At 41.3% G+C, this 23,007-nt stretch overlaps 2 protein-coding genes across 2 annotated transcripts; both read right to left on the bottom strand.

Moving 5' to 3' along the window:
• Positions 1-1,304: 1,304 nt before the first annotated feature.
• Positions 1,305-14,076, bottom strand: LOC117491647 (disintegrin and metalloproteinase domain-containing protein 10-like). The gene is made up of 16 exons (XM_034141726.1): positions 13,809-14,076; positions 11,673-11,823; positions 9,210-9,328; positions 8,941-9,099; positions 8,321-8,421; positions 7,851-8,000; positions 7,517-7,609; positions 7,247-7,430; positions 6,415-6,578; positions 6,120-6,303; positions 5,317-5,467; positions 5,038-5,221; positions 4,822-4,930; positions 4,510-4,730; positions 4,287-4,413; positions 1,305-1,520 (listed from the first exon to the last, which is right to left on the bottom strand). Exons 1-16 carry the CDS (start codon positions 13,873-13,875, stop codon positions 1,330-1,332), a joined length of 2,355 nt encoding a protein of 784 aa, XP_033997617.1. The 5' UTR covers positions 13,876-14,076; the 3' UTR covers positions 1,305-1,329.
• A 639-nt stretch (positions 14,077-14,715) lies between these two features.
• fan1 (FANCD2 and FANCI associated nuclease 1) lies at positions 14,716-22,426 on the bottom strand. The gene is made up of 13 exons (XM_034141146.1): positions 20,970-22,426; positions 20,444-20,584; positions 19,914-20,115; positions 19,594-19,827; positions 18,999-19,130; positions 18,792-18,900; positions 18,560-18,679; positions 18,282-18,446; positions 17,164-17,326; positions 16,985-17,088; positions 16,710-16,904; positions 15,662-15,790; positions 14,716-15,513 (listed from the first exon to the last, which is right to left on the bottom strand). The coding sequence occupies exons 1-13, from the start codon at positions 22,156-22,158 to the stop codon at positions 15,376-15,378; spliced, it is 3,021 nt and encodes a 1,006-aa protein (XP_033997037.1). The 5' UTR covers positions 22,159-22,426; the 3' UTR covers positions 14,716-15,375.
• Between the last annotated feature and the right edge of the window lie 581 nt (positions 22,427-23,007).

Genomic DNA, 23,007 nt, shown 5'->3' with positions numbered 1-23,007 from the left:
CTGGTTTTAAGACTCACATTAATAGCTGTCAAAGGAAATAGTGTTGCGTGACATACAAGTATTACAGACCTTGGTCAATTAAAAGTCACATTTAATAAATGTGTCTGCATGCCCACATTGACAAATTCTTAGATTGGCTATCTGAAGAATAATAGAATGATTTGATCTCACATTTTTTTTGAACATCCACACCGGAGTCGTTTTTCAATTTATTTCCACACTCATGTAAACTAACTCTGTAACATGATACACTCTCACTTCTAAACTAAGCCACAGCAGCCTCTCCCTCGTCTTCATATCTGAGCAGGTAGAATCGTCCTCAGCTTCAGTTAGTGGTTATTTCATTATTCATCAAAAACAATTCGGTAAAGACAATAAAAGGTGATCCTCCCTTTCTGTTCCCATGACTCTTCACCTCATTCGGCTTGTTCCACAACATGAGCAAAACATGATGTTAGCAAGACAATACAAAAAACTAAAAAAAAGATGAAAAAAGGGACCTTGAACAAAGAAGGCCTGAAAAGTGGGATATGGTGACCCAAATTGGAAATCTATCAATCTAACGAAAGTGAAAGAGATCCACCTGATTGGACGACTGCGAAGAGAACTTGATGGCGCCAAATCCTCAACAGCAACGTCCAAGGAACTCTTCACAACCATCATTCCTTCATTTACGTGTTAAGAGTCCTGAGAGCACTAACCGAAGAATAAAAGAAAAGTGAAGAATTACACATTTACAGTAGAAGAAATAGTTTGTTTTCACTTATGATACACTAAATATGTACAGTCACATGCAGAAGGCGGTCTGCACGAGAGACCGGAGCCTGTGTCTTTTGCCGTTTGACATGTGTAAATCACAAAAGTGCCGCAAATCCCCACCGAGTGTCTCTCATTCCTGGCTAGAATGGCGGAAAAAAAAAGAAAAATCACGGAACAATTCACCAGCAGCCACGGGCGTGTCACTCAAGAAGACGTTGCAATAAAACAAAAAACACATCACAGAATGTACTAAAGCTACACATGATTCCTTAACTCCTTGGCACTCCTTAAACAGAAGAAAAATAAAAGGTGGAAAAGGATGCTTGATCGCACTGCATTGGAAATGGCTGATGGTCGAGTCCACTCCTCAAAGAGCCAATCGAGTTGCTAGATAGTTGTGTTCTCTTTTTCACGCGTGTCTGTTTTTGTCTGTAAATGGAGGATATGATGACGACTAACAACCATGTCAGGCTTTTTCTTTGGATGGAGTGACGCTTTTGTTTTCCCACTGTAGGCACAAGGAGGAGCCAAGGCATTGGGGGGGGGGGGGGGGAGGGGGGGGGCGGGGTCTCAGCGTCTCATCTGGCCCATCTGATAGTTCTCTCTGGGCTGGCGGTGGTTCCTCTGCGGCTGTGCCTGGCGCTGGGGCTGCCGGGGGGGCTGCCGCTGCCCCCCCCCATGCTGGTGGCCGTGCGGGTGCTGGGACTGGTTCTGCACCTGGGCGTTAGCCTGCTGCTGCGCTCGCCGCCGCTTCAGAGTGCCTGTCGGGGGGGGGGGGAAAGGCAGTAATGTGAGCTCGTTAGAAGACAGATTTTATCTATCAATCAACCACTTTATTAATCCTGCAAGGGGCAATTGGTTATGAGCAGATTATGTCATGTGCAGGAAGAAAGCACACAGATACCCCCGGGGGCCTGGATGTGGATCATTCCAATTTACACGATAAATAGTTCATAGCATCACAATAAATAAGTAAATAAATAATCAAGTTAAAAAACCTATCAAGAATTTAAACGTTTCAGTGCAGAGGGGATGAATGATTTAGAAAAGCGATGTGTCTTAAGAGCAGGTAGAGCATATCTACGCCCTGATGGCAACAGATGAAATTCATCTGCAAGAACATGACCTGGGGCCTCATTTATAAACGGTGCGTACGCTCAAAAGATGGCGTACGCCAGTTTCTACGCAATGTTTACGATTTATAAAAAACAAACTTGACGGGAAAATGTGCGGTCCTCCACGCAAACTCTAACCCATGCGTACGCACTAAGCACAACAACGGGAGAGACGAGAAACTGCGACACCGTTGGCAGAAGGAAGAATGGAGAGAAATATGTGGAAATAATACCATAAATAGAATGTTACCTCTCATTTATCAAATATGAAGAATTCCTTTTCACAAATTGATTAAAGCCAATCTTAAGTGCACACAAAAACATAACTTGGAGAAATAAATAAATACGGAAATGTTATTGATCACCCCTCGATTATGTTCTTGTTAAGAAATGTATTCTCATAAATGATGCGGTAAACAGAAGGATATAATTACTTTAAACTGACGCCGTTTTGCATTTCTATAGGTTGTATAGATACGAGCATGGTTTTATATACTATCATGTTTAATCATGTTTTATGCCGTTCGCCAATAGCCTACTTGATAAGTCGCTCGTAAAACACAGGAGGTATGGAAACTAACACAACACATTAGTTGTATTTCCTTTAACTGGTGGATTATGGATATATAGTTGCTGATCGACAGCTGGAACACAAACCACCAAAAACAAAAAAATAATTCAGATCCAGTCGTCATGACTCCACTCCGGAGGGATTCCCCGATCATTTCTTACAGTTTCTCATCAAGGGGGTGTCTCCTGTCCCCGGGACAAACACACTGCCTGAGGAAGGTTAGGCTATGTGTATTTTTTTTGTCATTAACCTTTTTCGGACCACTTATTTATTTATTTTGGTGACGATCCGACCTCCATGCTGCTACTCTGGTTCAAACTGCATCCACCAAACAATATGATTTATCTCGACCTCCCCACAATAACCAAAATCTGACACGGTGTGAGATGTCTTTTTTAGCTGTTCTGTCGTCATTTCCTGCGATCTTCTTCATGCAGTCAGTCACAATGAATGAATGAATGGGCGTTTCTTTGACTATTTATAGGCAAATATGGGCGTTACGTGAAGCCCGCAAAAGCTGCGCCGCATTTCGAGTTGATTGTGATTTATAAAAAGGGAAACCGGCGTAGGATGTGCCGTACGCAAGTCCTGTGCCGGTACGCAGTCTTTTATGAATCGGAAAGTGTCGGTGCGTATTTATTTGCTTTGTCCTATGTAAGCAAACTTCCCACGCCAATCATACGCAAGGCTTTATAAATGAGGCCCCTGGAGAGGCCAGAATGATCTCCGTTTTCCGCAGAATCTGCTGGTTGCAAAAGGAGTTTTTGTGCGTTTACTCCAAGCTAAAATTGCTCCTACTGACACTCCTGATGCCTGCACTGCAGTAACAACCATCGTGTGAGTTCGTTGCATGTCACATTGTGAGAGATGAGTCAAGTGAAATTGCCTCGCTGTCTGTGTCAGAAAGTACGCTAATCATTTTGGAGGCATGTCAGATGATGAGACGGGAGCATAGTAAGCTCTAATGTTTGCTGAAGCTCTAAATTGTACGGTTTGACCCCATTTTCTTTTTAATTACCTTCTACGTCTTTCCTTTGACAGCACAAACCCACAGTTGGGTAATTTTCTCACATTCGCTAGTATGGCAATAAAGAAGATGTTTCTAAACTCCTGAGACTCGAGGTCTGTCATTTGAAAGCCTTTCATACAAAACCTCAAATGTGTGTTGCATGAGGAAAAAGATTCAGTCAGAGAAAATGAAAGAACTGAATGAAAAATGTGAAATAAATCACTCAAACTGACTGTTCACTTTCATGTAGGGGGCTAACAGTGAGGCCGATTATTCTGATTATAGTGCTGCCTTTTATCCTGTGCAAACATGTCAGAATCAATCTTGAGTTGAATTTTGGCCTTACTTAAAACATCAAGTTAAAACGCTGAGTGGCGAAACCTACAATTGCTCTCAGGAAAGAGTTTCCAAAACTCTCTGACCATTGGTATCCTTACTTGTATTTGTGAGTCAAAGCATTTGATCTTATTTATTGACAATTTGATCCTTTACCCATTAACAGCTACTGGCACTTCAGTATTTAGTGTCTAACAGTTACACTGCCTGTTTTTCATAGTTTCTTTTTTAACTATGCATAAGACTAAACAGATGCAATTACAAATACGTTTTATTTTCAAGGGATGGACACAATATCAAAAACACCTTCAGTACAACAACCCCACAACTGTAAATGAACATCAGTGCCGTGGAAATGCAGGTGCTACATACAGGTTAACTGTTCTCAATTGACTTTAAACAGATGTTAAATACACACCATGTACAAAACATTTATAAATAAAATGTTTAATTTCCTCTGGTTTAATGAACTCTGTGTGTAAATCTGTGGACTCACCTGGAAGAGGTTTGGGAGGAGGAAGTTTGGGGTTACTGCTCGGAGTGTGCACACTGCAGATCTTGATGAATCCGGCCATGAGCATGATGAGGGCGATGCCCATCAGCAGCACCGCCCACCAATGGGCCTGGAGAAGAGAAACAAGCACAAATCAAGCACAGTCAAAAAAAAAAAAAAACACCCCTCCAACCGTCCAATCAGAATCAAAGACGTTGATACGCACCACAATCCACTCGGCAATGTTTTCATAGAGCTCTGGGTTGAAGATGGCCTTCTTCAACCGGGCCAGCGGGCCGTCTGCATCGACCAGACGGCACTTCATGAACACGTCGCAGTAGCCTTTGAAGTCGTTGCAGGGGGAGCCGGCTGGCAGCGTGGTCACTTTCTTATTAAAGAACCGAGACAAGCGCTCTGATCCTGTGCTGCTGCACGTGTTGGGATTCACTGCGGAGATGAATCACAGACAGTCAACTCAATTTAAATGAAAAGGACAGCACATTATATTAAAAAAAAGCCAAAAGGGTAAATGACTCACTCTTCTCCATGCAGCACACGTGACAGAGCTCCGTCTCATCCTTGCCATCGAGGCTGGCGCAGGTGCAGGCCTCCAGCCCGTACTTCTCACAGATGGATCCGGAGCAGCCCTGCGGGGGAGGAGCATGAGGACAGGCCAGATCAGACGCTGACTGGTATGGAAATAAAGTTGCTATAACAACCGGTTCTCCCAGGTGTGAAGTCTGCAGCCACTCACCCCGTTGAGGCAGACTTGGGTCTCTCCGTGGCAGGCCGTGAAGTTGGCCTTGGGCTCAGATGTGGGGCACTGAGGGCCGACCCCGTTACACATGCCCTGGTGAGCGCACTCCGACTCCTCTCGACACTTCTCATTACGACCCTTGTAGGAGCACTCTCGGGTACAACAGGGACCCTGACTGGGACTGTGGGAAAGAGAAGGGTTTGGTGAACGATGATCACAAAGGAGCTGCCAGATTTTCCTTATGAAACTTCAAAATGGTCAAAAGCGAAATCCTACCTGCAGACTTTGTTGGGCTTTAGCTTGCACTTCTTGTTGTCAGGCTGGTTGGCGTCATAGCAACACTGGTCCCTGCACTGGTCGCTGTAGCCACAGTCACACTCCTCCCCGGGCTCCACCAGGCCGTTACCACAGATGGGCTGACCAGACTCTGTTTGGGGAAGGAAAACAAACATTGAGGCTGGTCCCCGAAGACTGGAACATGTCTCGTGGTTTGACTTCTTGCACTGAAGGATAAAAGTGTTTGAGAACGGTCTCATTACAAAGCCAAACAAATATTGTTCTGAGGACAATGTGTTGCTGCAACAAATATAACTCTTCAAATAGAAACAGACCCTTGAATGCAACAATAAACTCAAACAGACCTTTTTTTGTTTGTTTGAGGAAAGGCAACAACATAACACAGAACAGGTGTCAAAGGTTGAGGCGTTCACCACAAGCTAATATTTTTCAAGTCACATCCGCCAAGATGGAGGCTACAAAACATCAGGTGCAAAATAAGCTAAGCTTTCAAAAGCTATATACAGTAAATATTACACGTATTCTATTCTTCAGATTTGACAGTTGGATTAAGTGTGACACAAAAATATCCTAAAAGCAAAAAAATTCCACAACATGCCAACAACTGTGGTTAAAAATAGTCCTGGACTAACGCCAAGGTTGCTTTTCAAAGCTGTTACCAGCCGATATGTTGGTGCCAGATAGTTGCCTGAATGAAATCAGAAAATGGGGCACTGGGTTTAAAATGTCCCCAACACATTAGTACAGGAAAACAAGATCAGAACTAAAACAGTAAAACGTACCGACAAAACAGTTTCCCCTCTTCTTCTCCAGCACCTGGCTGATGTTGCGCACGCTGCAGATGGAGAACTTATTATTGTTGAGCTTGTCTCCCGACGTGGCTCTTGCATACATAATATAATTGCCCTTCTCCTTCTTGTCTTGGCTCTTGGATTCTCCTGGAGTGCACTCAGATCCAGAGTCATGCTGTGAATGCGAGAGAAAAAAACCGGGTAAGAAGCAGAAGGGAAAAAAAGTTTGCGAGACTAATGAATTAATTTCCATCAGGCATAAGAGTGGCACATCTAAGTCACTCACCGGGGAGCCAAAGTTGTGTCCTACTTCATGTGCGAAAGTGATATGGGAGACTTTTGGAGGTACGTGGGAGGCATAGTTCTGTACAGTGATTATACCAGTGTTCAGAGACTTCTTTTTCCCATCAGAGTACAGCTTGCTTTTTTCACAGATGCCTCCCGAGCTCCCTGGGAAAGAAAAGCACAAGTTGGAGCAAGACTTCTTAAAAACCAGAGCAACAAAACATGAATCACATTAGCTCATTAGAGAGGGAGAATCTGATTAATGTCATGACCATTTTTTAATCCGGATGATTTAATGCCTTACTTCTCAACATAATGACAGTGATTTGTTAGAAAATATTACATTTAAATTGTTTTTCATTGCCACCAGAAGACACACAAACTCCAAAAGTAAATTAAAGATTTCAACAGTGCAATATTTCTCCGTTAGAACTTCAAATTAAGAATGTAGCACAGAAAACATCTGAGTTACAGAGTGCAACGGATAAATGGCAAGGGGCCGTAATGAAACCTTTGGGAATCATCCCATCTGCATATTGTCGGAGTTGGTATTTGAAGCTGCTTGGTTCTCATAACAGTCTGAATCAATCAGCATTTGCAATCCCAAATACCACTGACACTTTTCATGGTGTTGCTGCAATATGCCATTTAGATACAACACAATTAAATGACTCTGTTTCCTTTTTAGAATAATCCCATATTCAACCAAGATTGTGAGTATTTTGTGACATTGTGCACACAACCTTGCATAAGGAATATTATAATTATATTGCATTATTAAGAATAAGACAATTATGTGCAGCTCCTGGTCATAGAGGACTGTCTTTTAGTACCTGAAGGGGCTCCGACCCAGGCCAGACCCAACACCCCGTCATCAAAGTCTCTGTCGGTGAAGACATAAGCCAGGCAGTAGTCGTCGTGGTTCTGCTCCGAGTTGAGCTCCAGGAACTTCTCCACGCCGATGTTAGCGAAGCGGAACGGGTTGGACCGGTCCCTCTCATCACTGGTGGTGTTGATCTGCAGAATAGGATGATAGTGATGAGTTCAGAGGGAGAAAGGGGCTTAAAAATGAAATCAAAACTTAAAATCAGCCTGAGACTTACCCTGATCCTTTTCACCATGAAGCTGATGTTGCGAATGCCCATGAAGTCTGTTCCCTGATAGATAGCATCGATAGCTTTGACGTGACTGGAGATCTGAAAGAGTAAGAAATTACAAATTAACTACACCTACAACAACAGCAATGTCTCCTTTTTACCAACAGCTCCCTTTAAAATATCTGTGCTTGGTGCAAAATAATCATAACATCATGTTTTCACATTTTTATTGTATCTTTACAAACTAACCCTTCCCAACATTAACTTCTCTTATAGAGCACAGTTATGGTATCAGGTATATGGATAAGTAGCATGTGTAAAGTGAGTGACAGTAATTGACCTGAGCGATGACAGCCTCCCGGGTCTTGTAGTACTTGAAGAAGAGGTGGTCGGTCTGAATGAACAGCTGGCAGGTGTTTTTCTCAATCTGAACCATCCTCTTCTTCCTCAGCAGCACCGGGTCATTAGAGCCCGCCTCCGTGTGGAGCTCCTGGTGAAAGGAGATGGAGAGTAGGAAATGGGCAGTTAAATAAAACATATATATGTGTATATTCCATCTAAACATGGGATGAATAAATAATGTCTGGTCTTTTTAGGCTGTGATTTTAGCTGCAGTGTGTTCATAATGATTTCTGCATAAATTCCATATTTAAATAGAAAGTACAAAAGCTATTCTCACAAGTCAATATATCCACAGTGCTTACAGAGACTTAAAGAGAGTATTCATAGTTATCTCTGACCCTGACGAAGATATTCATATCCCTTTAATAGAGTCTGTTGGGCTTTACTGTGGTGTGTGGTGAAGTTCACCTTGGGTGGCTCACGAACGGCCGAGGCTTGGTACTTCTTCATCTTTTCAAACACGGAGCTATCAGCGCAGCCTCCCTCCGGGCCGTACTTGTGCGGGTAGTCTGAGAGAGAGAGGCAGACACAACACAGTTAGGATTATAGAAGACAATGTTAGCTACTTAACCCCCTGAGTCTCTCTATTTCTGCTGCTATTCATGATCAGCTAATGGATGTGCTTACACGCCACTTGAGCCTAGCTTTGCCAAGTGAGCCGTTACTTTCTTTGTCGCTCTTATTAGCGATTCCTCTCACATTTCTGTTTAATTTGCCCCTCAGCTACATACTATATGTACACAGATGATGTGAAATTAGGGGGTGCCAGTGAAATGAAGTATGCCTAGTGCTCACTATAAGTACCAACATTGGTAAGAGTGCTAAAATGAGCCTGAGAGAAGGATCGTGTTACTCCGCTAATGAGCACCGCGGGTTTCTCTGCTCCCTGGGGGGCGATCACACCAGTCTGCCTCCATCCTCTCAGCTGCCCTAACCTTGCACTTCCCGATCACACATTTACATATGCGTGCATCCAATTACATGAGGATTACATCCTGTCAGTATTTGTGTGGCTGCAGGGGACTCACGTATGTCGTCTTCATGGTAGATGACGGAGTGGAAGGGAACGTCTTTGTCCTCCAGGTATCGCTCAGCAGGCTCCACGTAGTAGGTGCCTTGGTAGCTCTGAATGAAGCCGTCAAACTTACCATCCACAATGGAGCCATGAGTCAGGGTGCCTTTCTCCCCTGGGAATCCAAATTACAGAGGTGAAGGTGTCAGAGGATTCACACAAGATCAAGCATCACTGTAGCTTATATTAAAACAAGTATATTAAAGAAAACAAGATCAGTCTCACCGTAGATCTCTCCGGTGTAGATATGAGAGGTATCAAATGGAACCTCATCTCCTGAAACCTCTACCTTCAAATCTTCAGAAAACAAGGTGGAATCCCTTTTCATCCGTAAATTGAAATGCCTGAAATCAAAATAAATTAAACTTCAGGGAATAGAAAAAAAAAAAGCAAATTAATGTAATGAAGGAGGTAACAACAGCGTTATCTATTTTGGAAGAAGTTTGTTTCTTTAAACCGTTGCATTCATGTCACACAGTGAGAGCCTTTGTATTTGGGTGTGGATCTAAATTTGGCCTCTCTTTGGGAGGTAGTAATATCCACCCGGTCTTTGAGGAGAAGGAAAATGCAAATTAAAGGGGGAAAAAGGGTGAAAGGGAAGGCATGGTTTGCCAGAGAAAAACATCTGAGGTGCTTTCTGTTGCAGAAGGGAAACTGCTGTCTTATCTTGTAAGAGAGGGGGAAATGGGACATCTTGAAACAATGCTGTTCTTTGTTGATCAAAGCAGAGAAACAAAAGGTGTTACAGCAAACCTAGGATTTCCTGTAACACCTAACAGTGCTCTTTTTGGTTCTTAGTATACTGTAAAGGTTACGGTTCTGTAGTTCAGACTTTTAACTGCAAAGTATCTGCAAGAAAGCAGGGTTTTTGTACAATTTAGAGTCAAACTTGACTTAATTACAAATACATCTGGTGATCTGAATGAATCCATTGCACCACCATTGTTTTCTGGTATGACTTAAATCACAAAAGAAAATGTAAGTTATATATACATCTTAGAACATGTTTTTACACTGTACAAGTAAAGGGAAGGTGGATCGGGTGCTGCAAATTAAATAGGAGTTGTGTCTCCAGCTTTGTCATGAATTCAAAAGAAAAAGAAGCCGGCACATTTCTGCTTTTCAAAGGAACAGACACTTCCTTCTGTGCGTTTGCTTGCGCGGCGCTTTGCGTTGTTGTCCCTATTAAGCAGCATCGGTTTGGGAACAGCAGGCCGTGCTACAGGCAGGACGAGAAGCAGCCTCTGCCAAGCCCAGCCAGATGGTCTTGACTTTGTCATGAAGTGTGGACACTTTCCATCAAACAATAACACCTCTGCAAAATGCTGGAGGAAGAACCATAATAAAAACTACATATGTTCATCAATCCATCTTCTATACTAGGGCTGCACGATATTGGAAAAAACTGACATTGCGATTTTTTTCCCCCTGCGATATATATTGCGATATGAAAAAATACAGGAATTGAAGGAAAGACAGTTTTTTTTGTCCGCAAACCATCCTTTCTTGAACTTGAAATGCTATACAATTGGTATTTTCCTAACTATATTTAACCGGATAAAGGATTTTAGTCACGGAGGTCTGGATCTTAAGTTATCAGAGCAACAAGCTGAGCGAGCTCGGTTAGCAGCGCCGAACTGCCCTGGAGAAACACATGAAACTACTTTATTCAGTGTTTTCGGGTTTGTTTGCTTTGGAGATTTGATTGTGATCGGTGGTTTGCTGTGCATGCAGAGCCTGCATGTCACTCACTCAAGTACCCCTGACATGAGAGCCGCGCGAGTTTTCCTTTTGTAGCAAGCAGCAAAAGAATTGTAACATGACGTGTTTGAGTTCATTTGCCTACTTAATATCGCGATTATCGTCATGACACGATATATAGTGCAGCCCTATTCTATACCTTAAAGGGTTTCCCCACCCAGGTAGCAAGTGAACAGGAACACCAGAGCCATTACAGGGCTAACATGCACACCAACACATTAACAGTTTCTACTTCACCTGACCTGCATGTATTCAGACTGTGGAAAATCTTGTCCCCTTTGTTTTTGTTGTTCAGCCTTGTCTTACTTTGTTTTTTCTCTTTTGGTGTGACCCTGAACTTGTTCTGTAATCACTTTATTATACAATAAAAAGGGAGGGAAATGTGACAGGAAATCAGAACAAACCCACACCAGGGATGCAACTTACAATTATTTTAATCATTTATTATTCTGCTGGTTAATCTTATAAATTATTAAATGAACTGTTAGGCAAATAGATTTTTTGTTCAACCAACATTACCAAGCTTAGAAATGATAAGTTCACAACAGGCAATCTTCACAATTTAGAAGTTGGATTATTTAAAACCAATGCTAGGTAATATCCTGGAAAGAGATACATAAGTTAAGCTTTAAAGAGCACATAGAAACGACACAGGCAGAAGCAAGGCTGACCCTTCCTCACCATGGAGCAAATGTGATGCCCCTGACCAGGTCTGAGATTCAATAAAACAGGATTAAATGTAAACAACTGTCAATCACACTGCAAATCTCTGCTACAGCTTACATCCATCTTTAATCATGAAGAAGGTAGGAATAGGGATAATTGTGCAGATGTACAGACAGACAGGTGAATAAAGAGGAGACATAAAGACAGACAGAGATCCAGACTGAATTTCCCTTTAGGTTTAGAACTGGAAAATTGACCAACCTTCCATGGGCGTGGAAATCTAAATGAAGGAACTTGTCTTCAGGAGAGAACGCCCTCTTGGCCCTCTGATGATTGCTGTGCACCGGCTCTGTTTCGTAGGTGAGACCTTCATAGTGACGGATGTACTTGTTCAGGGGATTTCTATAGTGTCCTGTTGGGGAAGAAAAGGAGGACCTCATATTTAGCATTCAAAAACGAAAACACAGGCCTTATTAAATGTCAGAGAATTCAGATCAAATCTAATCTGTTTACAAGACAGCAATCCTAGGATTTCTGTTCCAATCTTTTTAAGTCCTTTGGGTTGTATATGGATGAAAATGAACAAAAACACATGTGTTTGCCAGAGAAAAGGTGTTAACAAGCATATGATGAGGAACAAAAAAAAACGTACATCCAATTCCATAAGCCTGTAACAGCCTTGATACCACAGTGTTACATCGACTATTATTACCAGATGCCAATGTTAGTTATGTGTGTTAATTCAACAATATCTTTCAAACATTTCACAGTTTTATTTGAATCTTAAAGGCAACATTACAGTATAACAGCTAGGTTTTAGACTAGGTAACTGAGGCAGGGTATATATTAGGATGCTTTAGGGGCCTTAAAAATAGAAGATCAGGCGGATGTTTTACACACAGGATTAAGATGACCGACAGCAAATCAGTATGGTCTGCATGTTTAAATTGAGCTATTTATATTTCAGTAATTTAAATGCTGTATTGAAGCAGTGCTTAACAACAGCCCCCAGCATCATTATTTTGCCACCAGTGGAGTAGGAGGCAGGCTCCAAGGAAAGAAATTCCCACACGTTCAGCACATGCTTCACACTCAAAAGCAATCTGACAAACTCCATTTCGAGCAAAGGTAGTAATTTTGTTAAGGCCATTTAATTCCTATTGAAAGTAAGTTTTTTTTTTTTGCATATTGAGTCTGTAAGATCACATCCTTGCCCCTTAACATAGAGAAAGTATGTTCAGTAAATACAGTATAATTAGTACCGTCTGGTAGGTAATTATGCCTTTCTAGAGAGCCTAAATTATAGGATTCAGTGTTTCAACTATTGAGGAAACAGGGGTAAGTAACCCAGGCTTCAGCTGGTTTCTCTTTTCATGTGAAGTATGAAATATTTAGTTGCTAACATTAAATGTTTCATTGAGGTGAAAATTAGAAGTGAAGGCCAAGCCTATTCTCAAATATATTTACCTCTCAAGGACTAGAAAATAAAAGTATTATAAGCATTGAATAAAAAGGAAGTCCTATAATAAAAAAATTAAAAAAGTTGTTACTGCTGTTTTTGATAGTTTGGCAAGGAATTTAGATTAATATAAAAAGTATACTGATTGCCAAATAGAAATATGGACCCTAATGAACTGAATGAACATTGTATAAGAAGATGTTAATCATATGTAGCTCATTATTTTGCAGGTAAACGATTTAAAAGCACAGCAGCGGGATATACAGCAGGTGCAGGATGCCATAACGACAGGTACATCACAATTCAATGGAGCATTTTACGTAGGAGCAATTTCGTGCACAAATAATACAGATTTTTCAAATATGAAATAGATCTACACAGTAGCGTTGAGGTAAAATAGAGAATAGTGACAGTAGCATAAGCATTGACAGCAGGGAAAGAAAGAAAAACGATGCCAGCAATCCCGAAAACGTGTCAGTCATGTAAAATGGTAAACCCTGCCATTGTGCAGGTAACATAATGACAGGAGCTACATGTCTTATTCCTCCCATTAATCGTGATGATAGCAGCTAAAGTGTTAGCTAGCACAAAGCTAACGGTCCGTACACCCGGTCGGCATCTCCATCTTCTCATAACAATGGCTGTCGGCGCTATCCGCACGATAACAACAAAACCGACACAAAGCTGACAATAAAAACGGTGACAACACACAGAAATAACCAATCAATACCGGTTTATTTCAATCGACAGCACGAATCCAAGTCAGCTTTTACGCTATATATGATTTATTAGCTTGAAGTAATACGGCAAAAAGGGTGCAGTCCTGTTCATAACAAGCAGGCCCTGCTGATCCACTGTGAGCTAACACCAGCCCTCCTCTTAGCTTCATGGATTTAACACAACTTGAAACGCTTTTTCTCTCAAAACGCCTCACTCACCTTGGGTGTGGTTTAGTAAATACACGAACAGGAAAACTTTAAGAACAAGCATGTCTGACAAATCCATTGTTAGAACATTGATACCGTTTTCACTTTATTGTCCTACTTAGATAGGCGCAGACGCCCTGTGTGTTTATTGCACCTTCCTCTCATCGCCTCCTCGCTCCTGCGTCATGACGTCAGACGCACGGCAGCTTGCCATCCCTTCCCCCAAATGCATCCATGATCCAGGAATGCATACATTACAGCACGCCCAGGCACAGCATTCAATATGCCTGGCTGTAATGTAATGTGTGCACTGTTTATAGATCTCCTTCCACCATTACTGGCGCAGAAAACGGCGAAATATCCCTTAAATCATAATTTCCAGCTACTGCCCTCGGGGCAAAGGTGCCTCTGTAGGAAATTGTTCATCCCCATTACATTTCCTAATATGAAAGAAAATTGTATACACGTTTTCCATATGCAAAACAAAGAAATGTCTGCCTTTTGAACTCAAAAGTTAAAAAATTAAGTCTTAACAAATACCTCTGGCTCTGTCTAATTTGTATTCTTCCCAATCTTATTTTATCTTAGCTCATATTGTGACACAAGGCTGTTGACCATAAGTGTCTTCACCAAATAATATATGCTGATTACTTTTTATGATGCTTATGTTTTCCTTGCTTAATGTGTTGTCATGTATGGTTGTTGATGTGCTTTTGATATTCCTTTATGCTCTTTGTGTAAAGCAAATTTGCCTTGGGGGGAATAAGGTTTAATTCATGATGTTCACTGTAAACAAAGCAATGCTGACTCTTCTATTATTCACTACTCTCATTTCAACCATACCACTGTCACTTAATATAGGATTCAGTTAAGTGATAGTGATATTAAATTATTCTCCATATGTTTTTGTAAAGTTTAGTTATTTTTTATTCTTAGTTAACTTTTTTTTTATACAGTGTATTGATATTGATGAGACCAAACAAGCAATGTTGAGAAAGCATCTCAGGCTCTAAGAACATTCACATTTTTCTGACATTTATAAACCATATGATTAATACATTAATGGCAGCCTTGTTCTTACATTTCTCTGGTAGAGTACTATTTTATCACAGTAATTACTTGCATACAATCTCGTAGAGCTGTCTTACAATTCTTTAAGCTTCCAACAAATTGTGAGTTTTTGTTGCTTGGCAACCGAAGAAAAAAAAAAAACATCGTTTGGTGTGTGAACCTTGGATTCGTTTCATGTCATACATCAACTCTAATTATCTGTAGGCAATCTATTTCTGTTTCTCAGTGATGATCTTCATCTTGTGATCTTCATCCTCTTCCCGCTGATGCAGTGGTTTCCCTCAGGTTAACGCCACATATTGCAAGGCACACTTCCTTTACAGAAATAGGATTACATCTGTGACATGTTGAAGATGACGTGAGTTTTTGAGATGAACATTGGTTCTAGATGATCATGAATCAGAAAAAGTACCCAGATATTTTCTCCCAGAGTCTTGTCTGCTGATGTTTCCATTTTGACCACAATCTGATTAATTAGCAGCTTTTCAGTCAGTTCCTCTGTGTCTGCTTATTCCAGACGAGCTCCTCTGGCTCCTGTCGCCGTCACGTGACACACCTCCACATCTGCCCCCAGCTTCTGAAGCTCATCCAGCCAGATCTGCTGCTTCTGGGACAGCCGGTCACTTGGCCCCTTCACCTCCACCAGCTAAAACAACAAGACAGCCCACATTGAAACAGTCCATTGCATGCTGCAGTACAATCGATGTAAAGGAATCAGGTACCACAGAGTGTCGAAAATCCACACACAAAGAACAATATCAAATTCAGAAATCAATCATATGGTGTGGTCTCACCTTGTAGGTGTTGTTTGAGGTGTTCCACACCACTAGATCAGGCAAACCTCCACGGCAGTGTCTGTAGTCCTTCGCCATTCGTTTTATTACCCCTCCTAAGAAGGCTCCTCTCATGCATGACACAAGGGACTGCGATAGAAAAAGTGGTGACATGCAAAGGTAGACAAAATCTGTTTGAACTTAACCTGTCATAGCATATCAAGGCCACTTTGAATCTTTACATGGGCCTGTCCATCTGTAACAACTGTATAATGTATATTGTGATATGTAGAGTATAAAAATGATGTGTTTCCAATATTAATTGCCAACTCATGTTTGTAAATGGGGCTGTCAAAACATTAGAAACACCTCTCAATAATATGAAGTCTATTTGAACACCACTGAAATCTATGACCTCAATAATAAACATTAAAGTGGACCTATCATGCTACATTTGAAACATATATTGTAGGGCCATACCTATATAAAACATGTCTGTGAAGTGTTTTTTTCAAAATATCAAACAGATCATGCATTTTAGCCATGCCTCATTTCGCTCTATTTGCTCTTTTCCAGCACTGTTTTTGCAAGGGCTGATTCTGCTTTTGTGGCAGACTACAGCGCCACTTACAGGCCTGGCATATGTACTACAGCGTCTCCAGCGCTTTCGAGCGGTCTCTCATTCCCCTGATAGGTGGAGAGTTGCCCATATAGGCGGAGCACCCCTTTTCTGCCGTCAGAAAAATTCAAATAATAATCAGCTCCGTTGCAGCCCCGTTTTTAGAAATTTGGGTATGGAGGAAAATAGAGAGGGTTGTGTTTTCTGACACTTGGTGAGCTCCCTGACACACCGGGGACACATATTCATGTATAAAAGACGTACAAAAGTGCATTTTGCATGATAGGTCCCCTTTAAAGTAAAACTAATACAGCGCTGACAGTGCCAATCAAATCTAAACATGTTTATTATTTTAAAAGGTAGAGTTTGTGGCTGAGCAGTTGCCTTGTTTTGAATTCGATTTTTCAAGTGGCCACTATGTGTATATTTACCAGCTGGACAAATAAATACCTGTGCCTGTTGCAGGGATGAGAAGCGCTCCCAGTTGACCAGTGAACACACTATACCCTCATGGGAGGTCCACACCTCCGCCAACATGACATGCAGAGTCTCCACAGAAGCCTCGCTGAGTAACTGCACACGACAATCTATCGCCTCTTTTCTGTTCTCATAGAAACAGTCAGTGTAAAGATCCAGCGGGCATGTCTGTGAGAAGAAAGGCAGATTAGTTGAATTGGTATTTCATTGAAATCTCACAAATACTGTATTCATAGGGTTTACTTTACCTGGTATGGATTCCTAAAAACATCTGGAATACCCTCCATAAAAATGATGTCCCATAGCAGAAGGCCAAACAATGTTGAGAATGTAGAGCCCTCGCCATGGATCCCTTTTACATGAATAATACATAAATAACAATAAAGAATACAGAATGATGTTTAATAGGTGAAGCAAAACTGTTTACCTTGGTCAAAGCCTTGTTGATGGTAATGTGCTAAAGACAGGTCTTCCACAGAGCATATAATAGTGGCATCAGAACTCTCTCCCCCATCTCCAATTGCTGGTAAAAGAAACCTAGATTTTCCCATGCCCCCCTCGTGGGGGAACAGCTGTCCCCGGATGGTCACCTGCAGACAAAGGTACAAACAGTATTTCATACATTCATTATTTTATATACAACCAACGATGATGTAACATTAGGTTATCTTGGCAAATTGATATTCCGTCCCCGACTTGCGCTACGTTTATTAAACATTGACAGAGGAAGAGTCAGTAGCTAATGTGTGTGTGACGTTTGTATTTGTGTGTCAGGTTCAAGGCTTGATAGATGCCAGTAATTTCATGAGTGTGTGTATCTTTAAAGACAATATCCTGTCACCTTGTAGGCATTTAAAGAGAACAATTAAAAAAATGAATCAGAAGAAATTATTCAGAGCTGCTAAATCTGGTGGTTTAAGGCTGAGTGCTGAAGAGAGAGGGTAAGAAACTTTGAGTTGAGAAAGAGGAGAGGAAATGAGAGTAGAACATGTTTGTTAGGCTTGAGGTGGTAATAAATGTAACAACATTTCAGCTCAGCAAATTTCATTATTGCTGTGATGTTCTCTTTATACTTGACCGCACTCTCCACTCTAGCTGACATAGTGGTTGCCTTACTGCTCTCTGTACTCATATTATTCAGTGCTCATAGTGAAAGTATCTTATGAGGTGGTTAGAAACATAACATTACACTCAGCAAATTAGATTACTCCAGTGATGTACTTTTGCAATCAAATACATACTGTATACTGTATGTTCTAAACTGTGATTGTTCTTTATCATTCTATATATATATATCTTCTTTACTTGCTTGTAAAGCGAGCACCAGGAAAAGCGCTATATAAATGACATGTATTATTATTATTATTATATAATTTTATTTATTCATTTATTTAACACATTAATTAACATTGCTGTAAATGTGCCTGAGTTAGCCAAGAGGCTATTTTTCATCTGTAGTCCCTGGTAATCTATATAAATGTTGATTTTGTGGCCATTCTTATTCCATTATTGTAAGTATTGGGTCTTGAGCTGTGCTAGACTCACATGAGTGACATCTTCAACTTGGATAGTGGGCATGTCATTCATTTGCAGGCGATGCTTCTTCAGGCTGGCAGACTCTTTCATCCTGACAGCTCTCTGATGAAGAGACAGTTTGTGTCCAGTACGCACCAGAGGGTCTGACATCCCATCTCTGATAGCACATATAGCCTGAGAGCAATGGGTAAAGAACACTGTCAAACAAATAAAAACACCATAGCTATTGTTGAGCACTCACACAAAGAGATACACGATTAAATGGAACCGAGGGTAACGGTGCTCACTTGCTCAGGTTTTTTAAGGTGCTGGTGAAGGTTGAGTGCCAGTCTGTCCCACCATCGGCCTCGACTGTCAGGACAGTAAACAGATTGCGACAGTAAGGACTGCAGCTCCTCTACTGCTTCCTGCAAACCAGAAGAAGAACCATTAGAAATGTAACCCCTGAATACACACTTTTCCCTTTTAAAGTACTTTTATTTGATCTACAGTAAATGCGAGTGGACAGGGTCAGAAAACCTCATAGCAACGTAGCCTTTGCGAGATCTCCACCCCTCTGGTTAAGACCCGAGTGTAAGCCCATCCTGTAGTGAAGCTGCGTAGGAACACAGGCAGCTCCTCCTCATGACTATCCAATCGAACATAGTGGTAATATTAGCATTAAACGATATCCAGGGAATTTATATCTTGGTTTAAGACAGAAGCTATTTAAAAGATTTATGTCACCTGAGGTCATGGTTTGTCCTCAGCTCCTTCCAGACACTTTTAGCCGCAGTATAGAGCTCCATGGCCTCTTCCCATTGACCCCCCTGCATGGCTGACACTACCTCCTGCAGGGTCCGCATGGATGCTTCATATCTAGTGGGATAGATGGAATCATGAGTATTAATTAGGACTGTAATGGTTCCTGTATTACTACCGAACTGTCACGGCACGGTAAATATAGTCAAACACTGAATATTTTTGTTTGTTAATGTGAACATTTAGCCAATGTGACACATATTAAAACACTCCTAATGCAAATGTTTTAATTTGTATATTTTGGAGTATAAGCCTTTCACGTTTATAGCCTTTTGTGAATTGTTGTCTTCCGGAAAAAGTTGTGTGCCTTGCACTGCTGTCTACTCAAAAGAAATGAAAATAAATCTAGCCTTATGCATATGGAGTTTTCCACTGTACTGCAGTTATTGCACACCAAACCAGGGCTCATAAAACTGGGAACGATTCTAACTGTGACTTCGGTATACCGTTCCAGCCCTAATATGTATTCTGTATATACAATACATTATACTACATTTTAGCTCTTTGTGCAGCCCCGCACCTGATGAGATCCTCTCTGTCCTGGAACACCTTGGCTGAACGCTGCACGGTGTAGTCTGGGAAGGCCAGGCGTCCAGAGTTAACCAGCAGAATGGTGAACAGCTGGCTCTGCCCACCAGCCGCCGTCTCCTCGTCCTCCAGGGTGTCCGTCAAAGAGAAGAGGAGCAGGATCCGAGAGAAGACGGCTCGAGCACCGCGACACAGGCGCACACAGGAACTTGCAAGCTGCTTTGCCCTTTCAAAAGGTAAGAGGAGACAAGGGTGAGATCATTACTGCAATACTAGAACTGTCAATGCACACAATGTGTTTGATTGTTTCACCTTTTGAGAATGACAGCCCCAATGATGTTCTGAGCAGCGGACACAGAGAAGAGGGACTTTTGCCGGCTCAAACGGAGAAGTCCGTCCACCAGCTGCTGTTTCTGAGTCCCAGAATTGCCCAGATGGAAAGTCTTAGCCAGAGATTTGAGATCAGGAGCGGGCAGGAGATCGAGAGTCTCCCCCAAGTCCTGAAGTTCACACTCTAGGATTTTCAAAAACAGCAGAGATGAGCATTAACGAGATAAAACTAGAAGATGTTTTCGATGTGGTGTTACAGCAGGATAACATACAGTATGTTCTTAAAAATACTTTATTCATATAGCTATTTTCAAAAGAATGTTAAAAACATTATATGGCAAAAAAGATTGGTACTATACAACTTAGCTAAAACTGTAAGTTACGATATAACAACATCTAAATCCTTCATTAACAAAATCATACTGTCAATATACATGTTCCAAGTAATTCAAGAGGTGTTCTCTTCTAAAGAGGCTCCATAAATAAAAACGATAGTATTAGATATCATTTACCTGACTGGAGAAAACCAGTTTGAACCAGCTCCTGAGCCACAGGTCCCAGATCACTGCATATCTCTTCATAATCCAGTTTATTCACTTGGAGCCACTTCAGTTTCCTCTGAAAGAGTCTCACATACAGCTTCTGCCCCATGACTTGAGGGGAAAATACATGTGAGTGATGAGGCCTCTCTTAAAATAAATAACAATAACAGAAGGTAGAGCTGCAACAATCTGCCTACTACTCAGATAGTCGATCGCAAACTATTATGGTAATCGGTTAATCTTTAATCATTTAATAAAATGTCATGCAAAATGGTAGAAAATTTAGTTTTCAGTTTCTAAAATACAAATATGTCCTGCTTTTCTGTTTTACAGCATACATATAACCCTAGATTATTTTGATGTTCGGACGTTTAAACAAGGCATTTAAAGATATCCCTTTGGACAAACTAGTATGTATATGTTTGACTATTTTGTCCTTGTGTAACAATTCATGGAAAATAATCTACAGATAATTCAAGTTTTATATCGGCATTACCTGAGAGTTTCTTGAATGCATGGATGAGTGACATGTCATCCTGATTGAACAATGACCTGTCGTCCTCATTCTCCAGCACAGCCTGTAGTACGGTCAGGAAGTTACGGAGGTAGTAGGGAAGCCGTAGGGGATCGACAGCCTGGTCACTCGGGATGCTCTCAGTAATAGACTCTGACTGTGTATCACTTTTGATCGCTGCATCATTTGTTTCCTCTGAAGTCAGAAGGGGGTCACAAGTAGTGGTAGAAGGTCCCTCAGTTTTAGTCTGGTCTGTATCAGTCATCGCTGCTTTAATGTCACTAGAAAACACGTCCTCTGGCTCAACGCTGCTCCCCTCATATTTTGCTTTCTTTCTTAGTCCTGACGCGCTGCCAGTGGAAGGTGTTCCCTTTTTTCTCTTTGATAGTTTAGACACCAAAACTTTAGAGGAAGAAGAGAGCAGCTTTAGAGTAACCACTTTCTCTGATTTAGGAGCTTTGCGTTCAGGATTACGTCCTTTGTCTAAACATGATATATCTTCCACTGCTGTTGGAGAGTCATTACTAGTGTCTGTGAGGTCAATGACTGTCACACCATCTTGTTCGGCTTCTAAAGTCTGAATATTTTCTTTCTGTGAGCTGCTGAGGGTCTCAGGAGATGAACATATCGCCTTTTCAGGATCCATTGGTGCCCGTTTATCTCCTGTCTTTGTCCTCTTAGGTGACTTATGTCCTTTCATAGATAACTTGGAGGAGAGACTTCCCAGGTCAATGGTCCTCACCACACTTTTACTTCTCAATTCCAGTGGTGCCTGCTGAGAATCATTCTTCTTGAAATAAGGGCTGGTCTTGGTGCCTTTGATTTCTTCTTCATTCTTTGGATCCAGCTTTAGGGACTTTGGGGGATTCCTTATGGGTGACAGCTGCTTGCTTGGCACGACAGTATCACTTGCTGAGGCTGCACTGCTGTCTCCTCTCTCAAAGTTCTGACATTGCAAATCAATGTGCTCATTGATCTTGAATCTTGGTACCAGCTGGCCACACAGGGGGCAGGCCAGTTTAGGGGGGGGCTGGCTGCTGAAGAAGGAGCTGATGGGAGGTGTGGTGGTGGCAGGACTGGCAGAAATCCCAGCTTTGACATTGCCTTTCTTCTTACTCTTAGACAATGACAAACTTCCTCTCGGTGTTACTTTGCTGGCTCTTTCCGTCATGATGCAGGCTGAATTGCTGCTCAATACAAGGCTTTTTTATAAGCTTTTCTTTGTTGCATAATACGGATAGGCTCGACAGATACTGCTAATGGCTCTGTTTGGCTAACTCGACTCATAAAAACACTTTCTTTAAACGAGTATACACATGTAGCTTTGGTGGTTCAAATATGCATTAGAAAAACGCTAAAACACTAATATAAAAAGACTGTCAATTGAAAACAGAAGCTAACATACCGGTAGAAAAGAAGAGCGCTGCACGATCATAACAATCCCGCTTCCCAGGCTTAACCAGCGGAGCGCAGATTGCCTGATAAGGATGTACCAATCGATCCCAACTACATCGATACTTCTCAACCACCTAAACGCTAACAAGATAAAGAAAAAAGCAATTTTAAATTATATTAATTGATGTGTGTTTTTAAATAAAGTCAGTGTTACTATAATGCAAAAAATAGAAAGTGTTTTTTTTACATCGTAAATTTCTCCTTTAATTTACTGTTAATCTTTTGGGAAATTAAGATTTGGAAGGGTTTTTAACTTTTTGATAAGATAATAAGATAAGATATACTTTAATGATCCCAATTTGGAATTTGTGTTCGATACAGCGGCATGTAAACAAGGCATTTCACACAATGTGAAAATGAAAAGGAGTAGCTACAAAATAAGCCGAGATAAACATTAAATAGGAAAATCCCCAAATAGGAAATTAAAAAACAGAATTTTAAAGTGAAATATATACATACACGATACCGGTCAGTTATTTAGGTGTACAGTATGTTTGTCTCTGTGGTCATTATGCCTATCACAGTGTAATTAGTTGGGGGACCGAGCAGTGAGCACATGATGATG

Source organism: Trematomus bernacchii, unplaced genomic scaffold (assembly GCF_902827165.1).
Source record: "Trematomus bernacchii unplaced genomic scaffold, fTreBer1.1, whole genome shotgun sequence".
Classification (NCBI taxonomy): domain Eukaryota; kingdom Metazoa; phylum Chordata; class Actinopteri; order Perciformes; family Nototheniidae; genus Trematomus; species Trematomus bernacchii.
Note: the sequence above shows the minus strand (reverse complement) of the source record. Positions and strands in the feature narration are given on the sequence as shown.

Excerpts from the sequence above, each read along its gene's own strand:
- LOC117491647 (XM_034141726.1), bottom strand. The coding sequence starts at position 13,875 with ATGGATTTGTCAGACATGCTTGTTCTTAAAGTTTTCCTGTTCGTGTAT. Across the intron at positions 5,222-5,316 it reads AAGCCCAACAAAGTCTGCAG|TCCCAGTCAGGGTCCCTGTT; the intron begins GTAGGATTTCGC and ends TCTTTCCCACAG. Across the intron at positions 1,521-4,286 it reads TCCTCCCAAACCTCTTCCAG|GCACTCTGAAGCGGCGGCGA; the intron begins GTGAGTCCACAG and ends CCCCCCCGACAG.
- fan1 (XM_034141146.1), bottom strand. The coding sequence starts at position 22,158 with ATGACGGAAAGAGCCAGCAAAGTAACACCGAGAGGAAGTTTGTCATTG. Across the intron at positions 18,447-18,559 it reads ACCTTAAAAAACCTGAGCAA|GCTATATGTGCTATCAGAGA; the intron begins GTGAGCACCGTT and ends CATTGCTCTCAG. Across the intron at positions 15,791-16,709 it reads CATCCCTGCAACAGGCACAG|TCCCTTGTGTCATGCATGAG; the intron begins GTATTTATTTGT and ends TTTCTATCGCAG.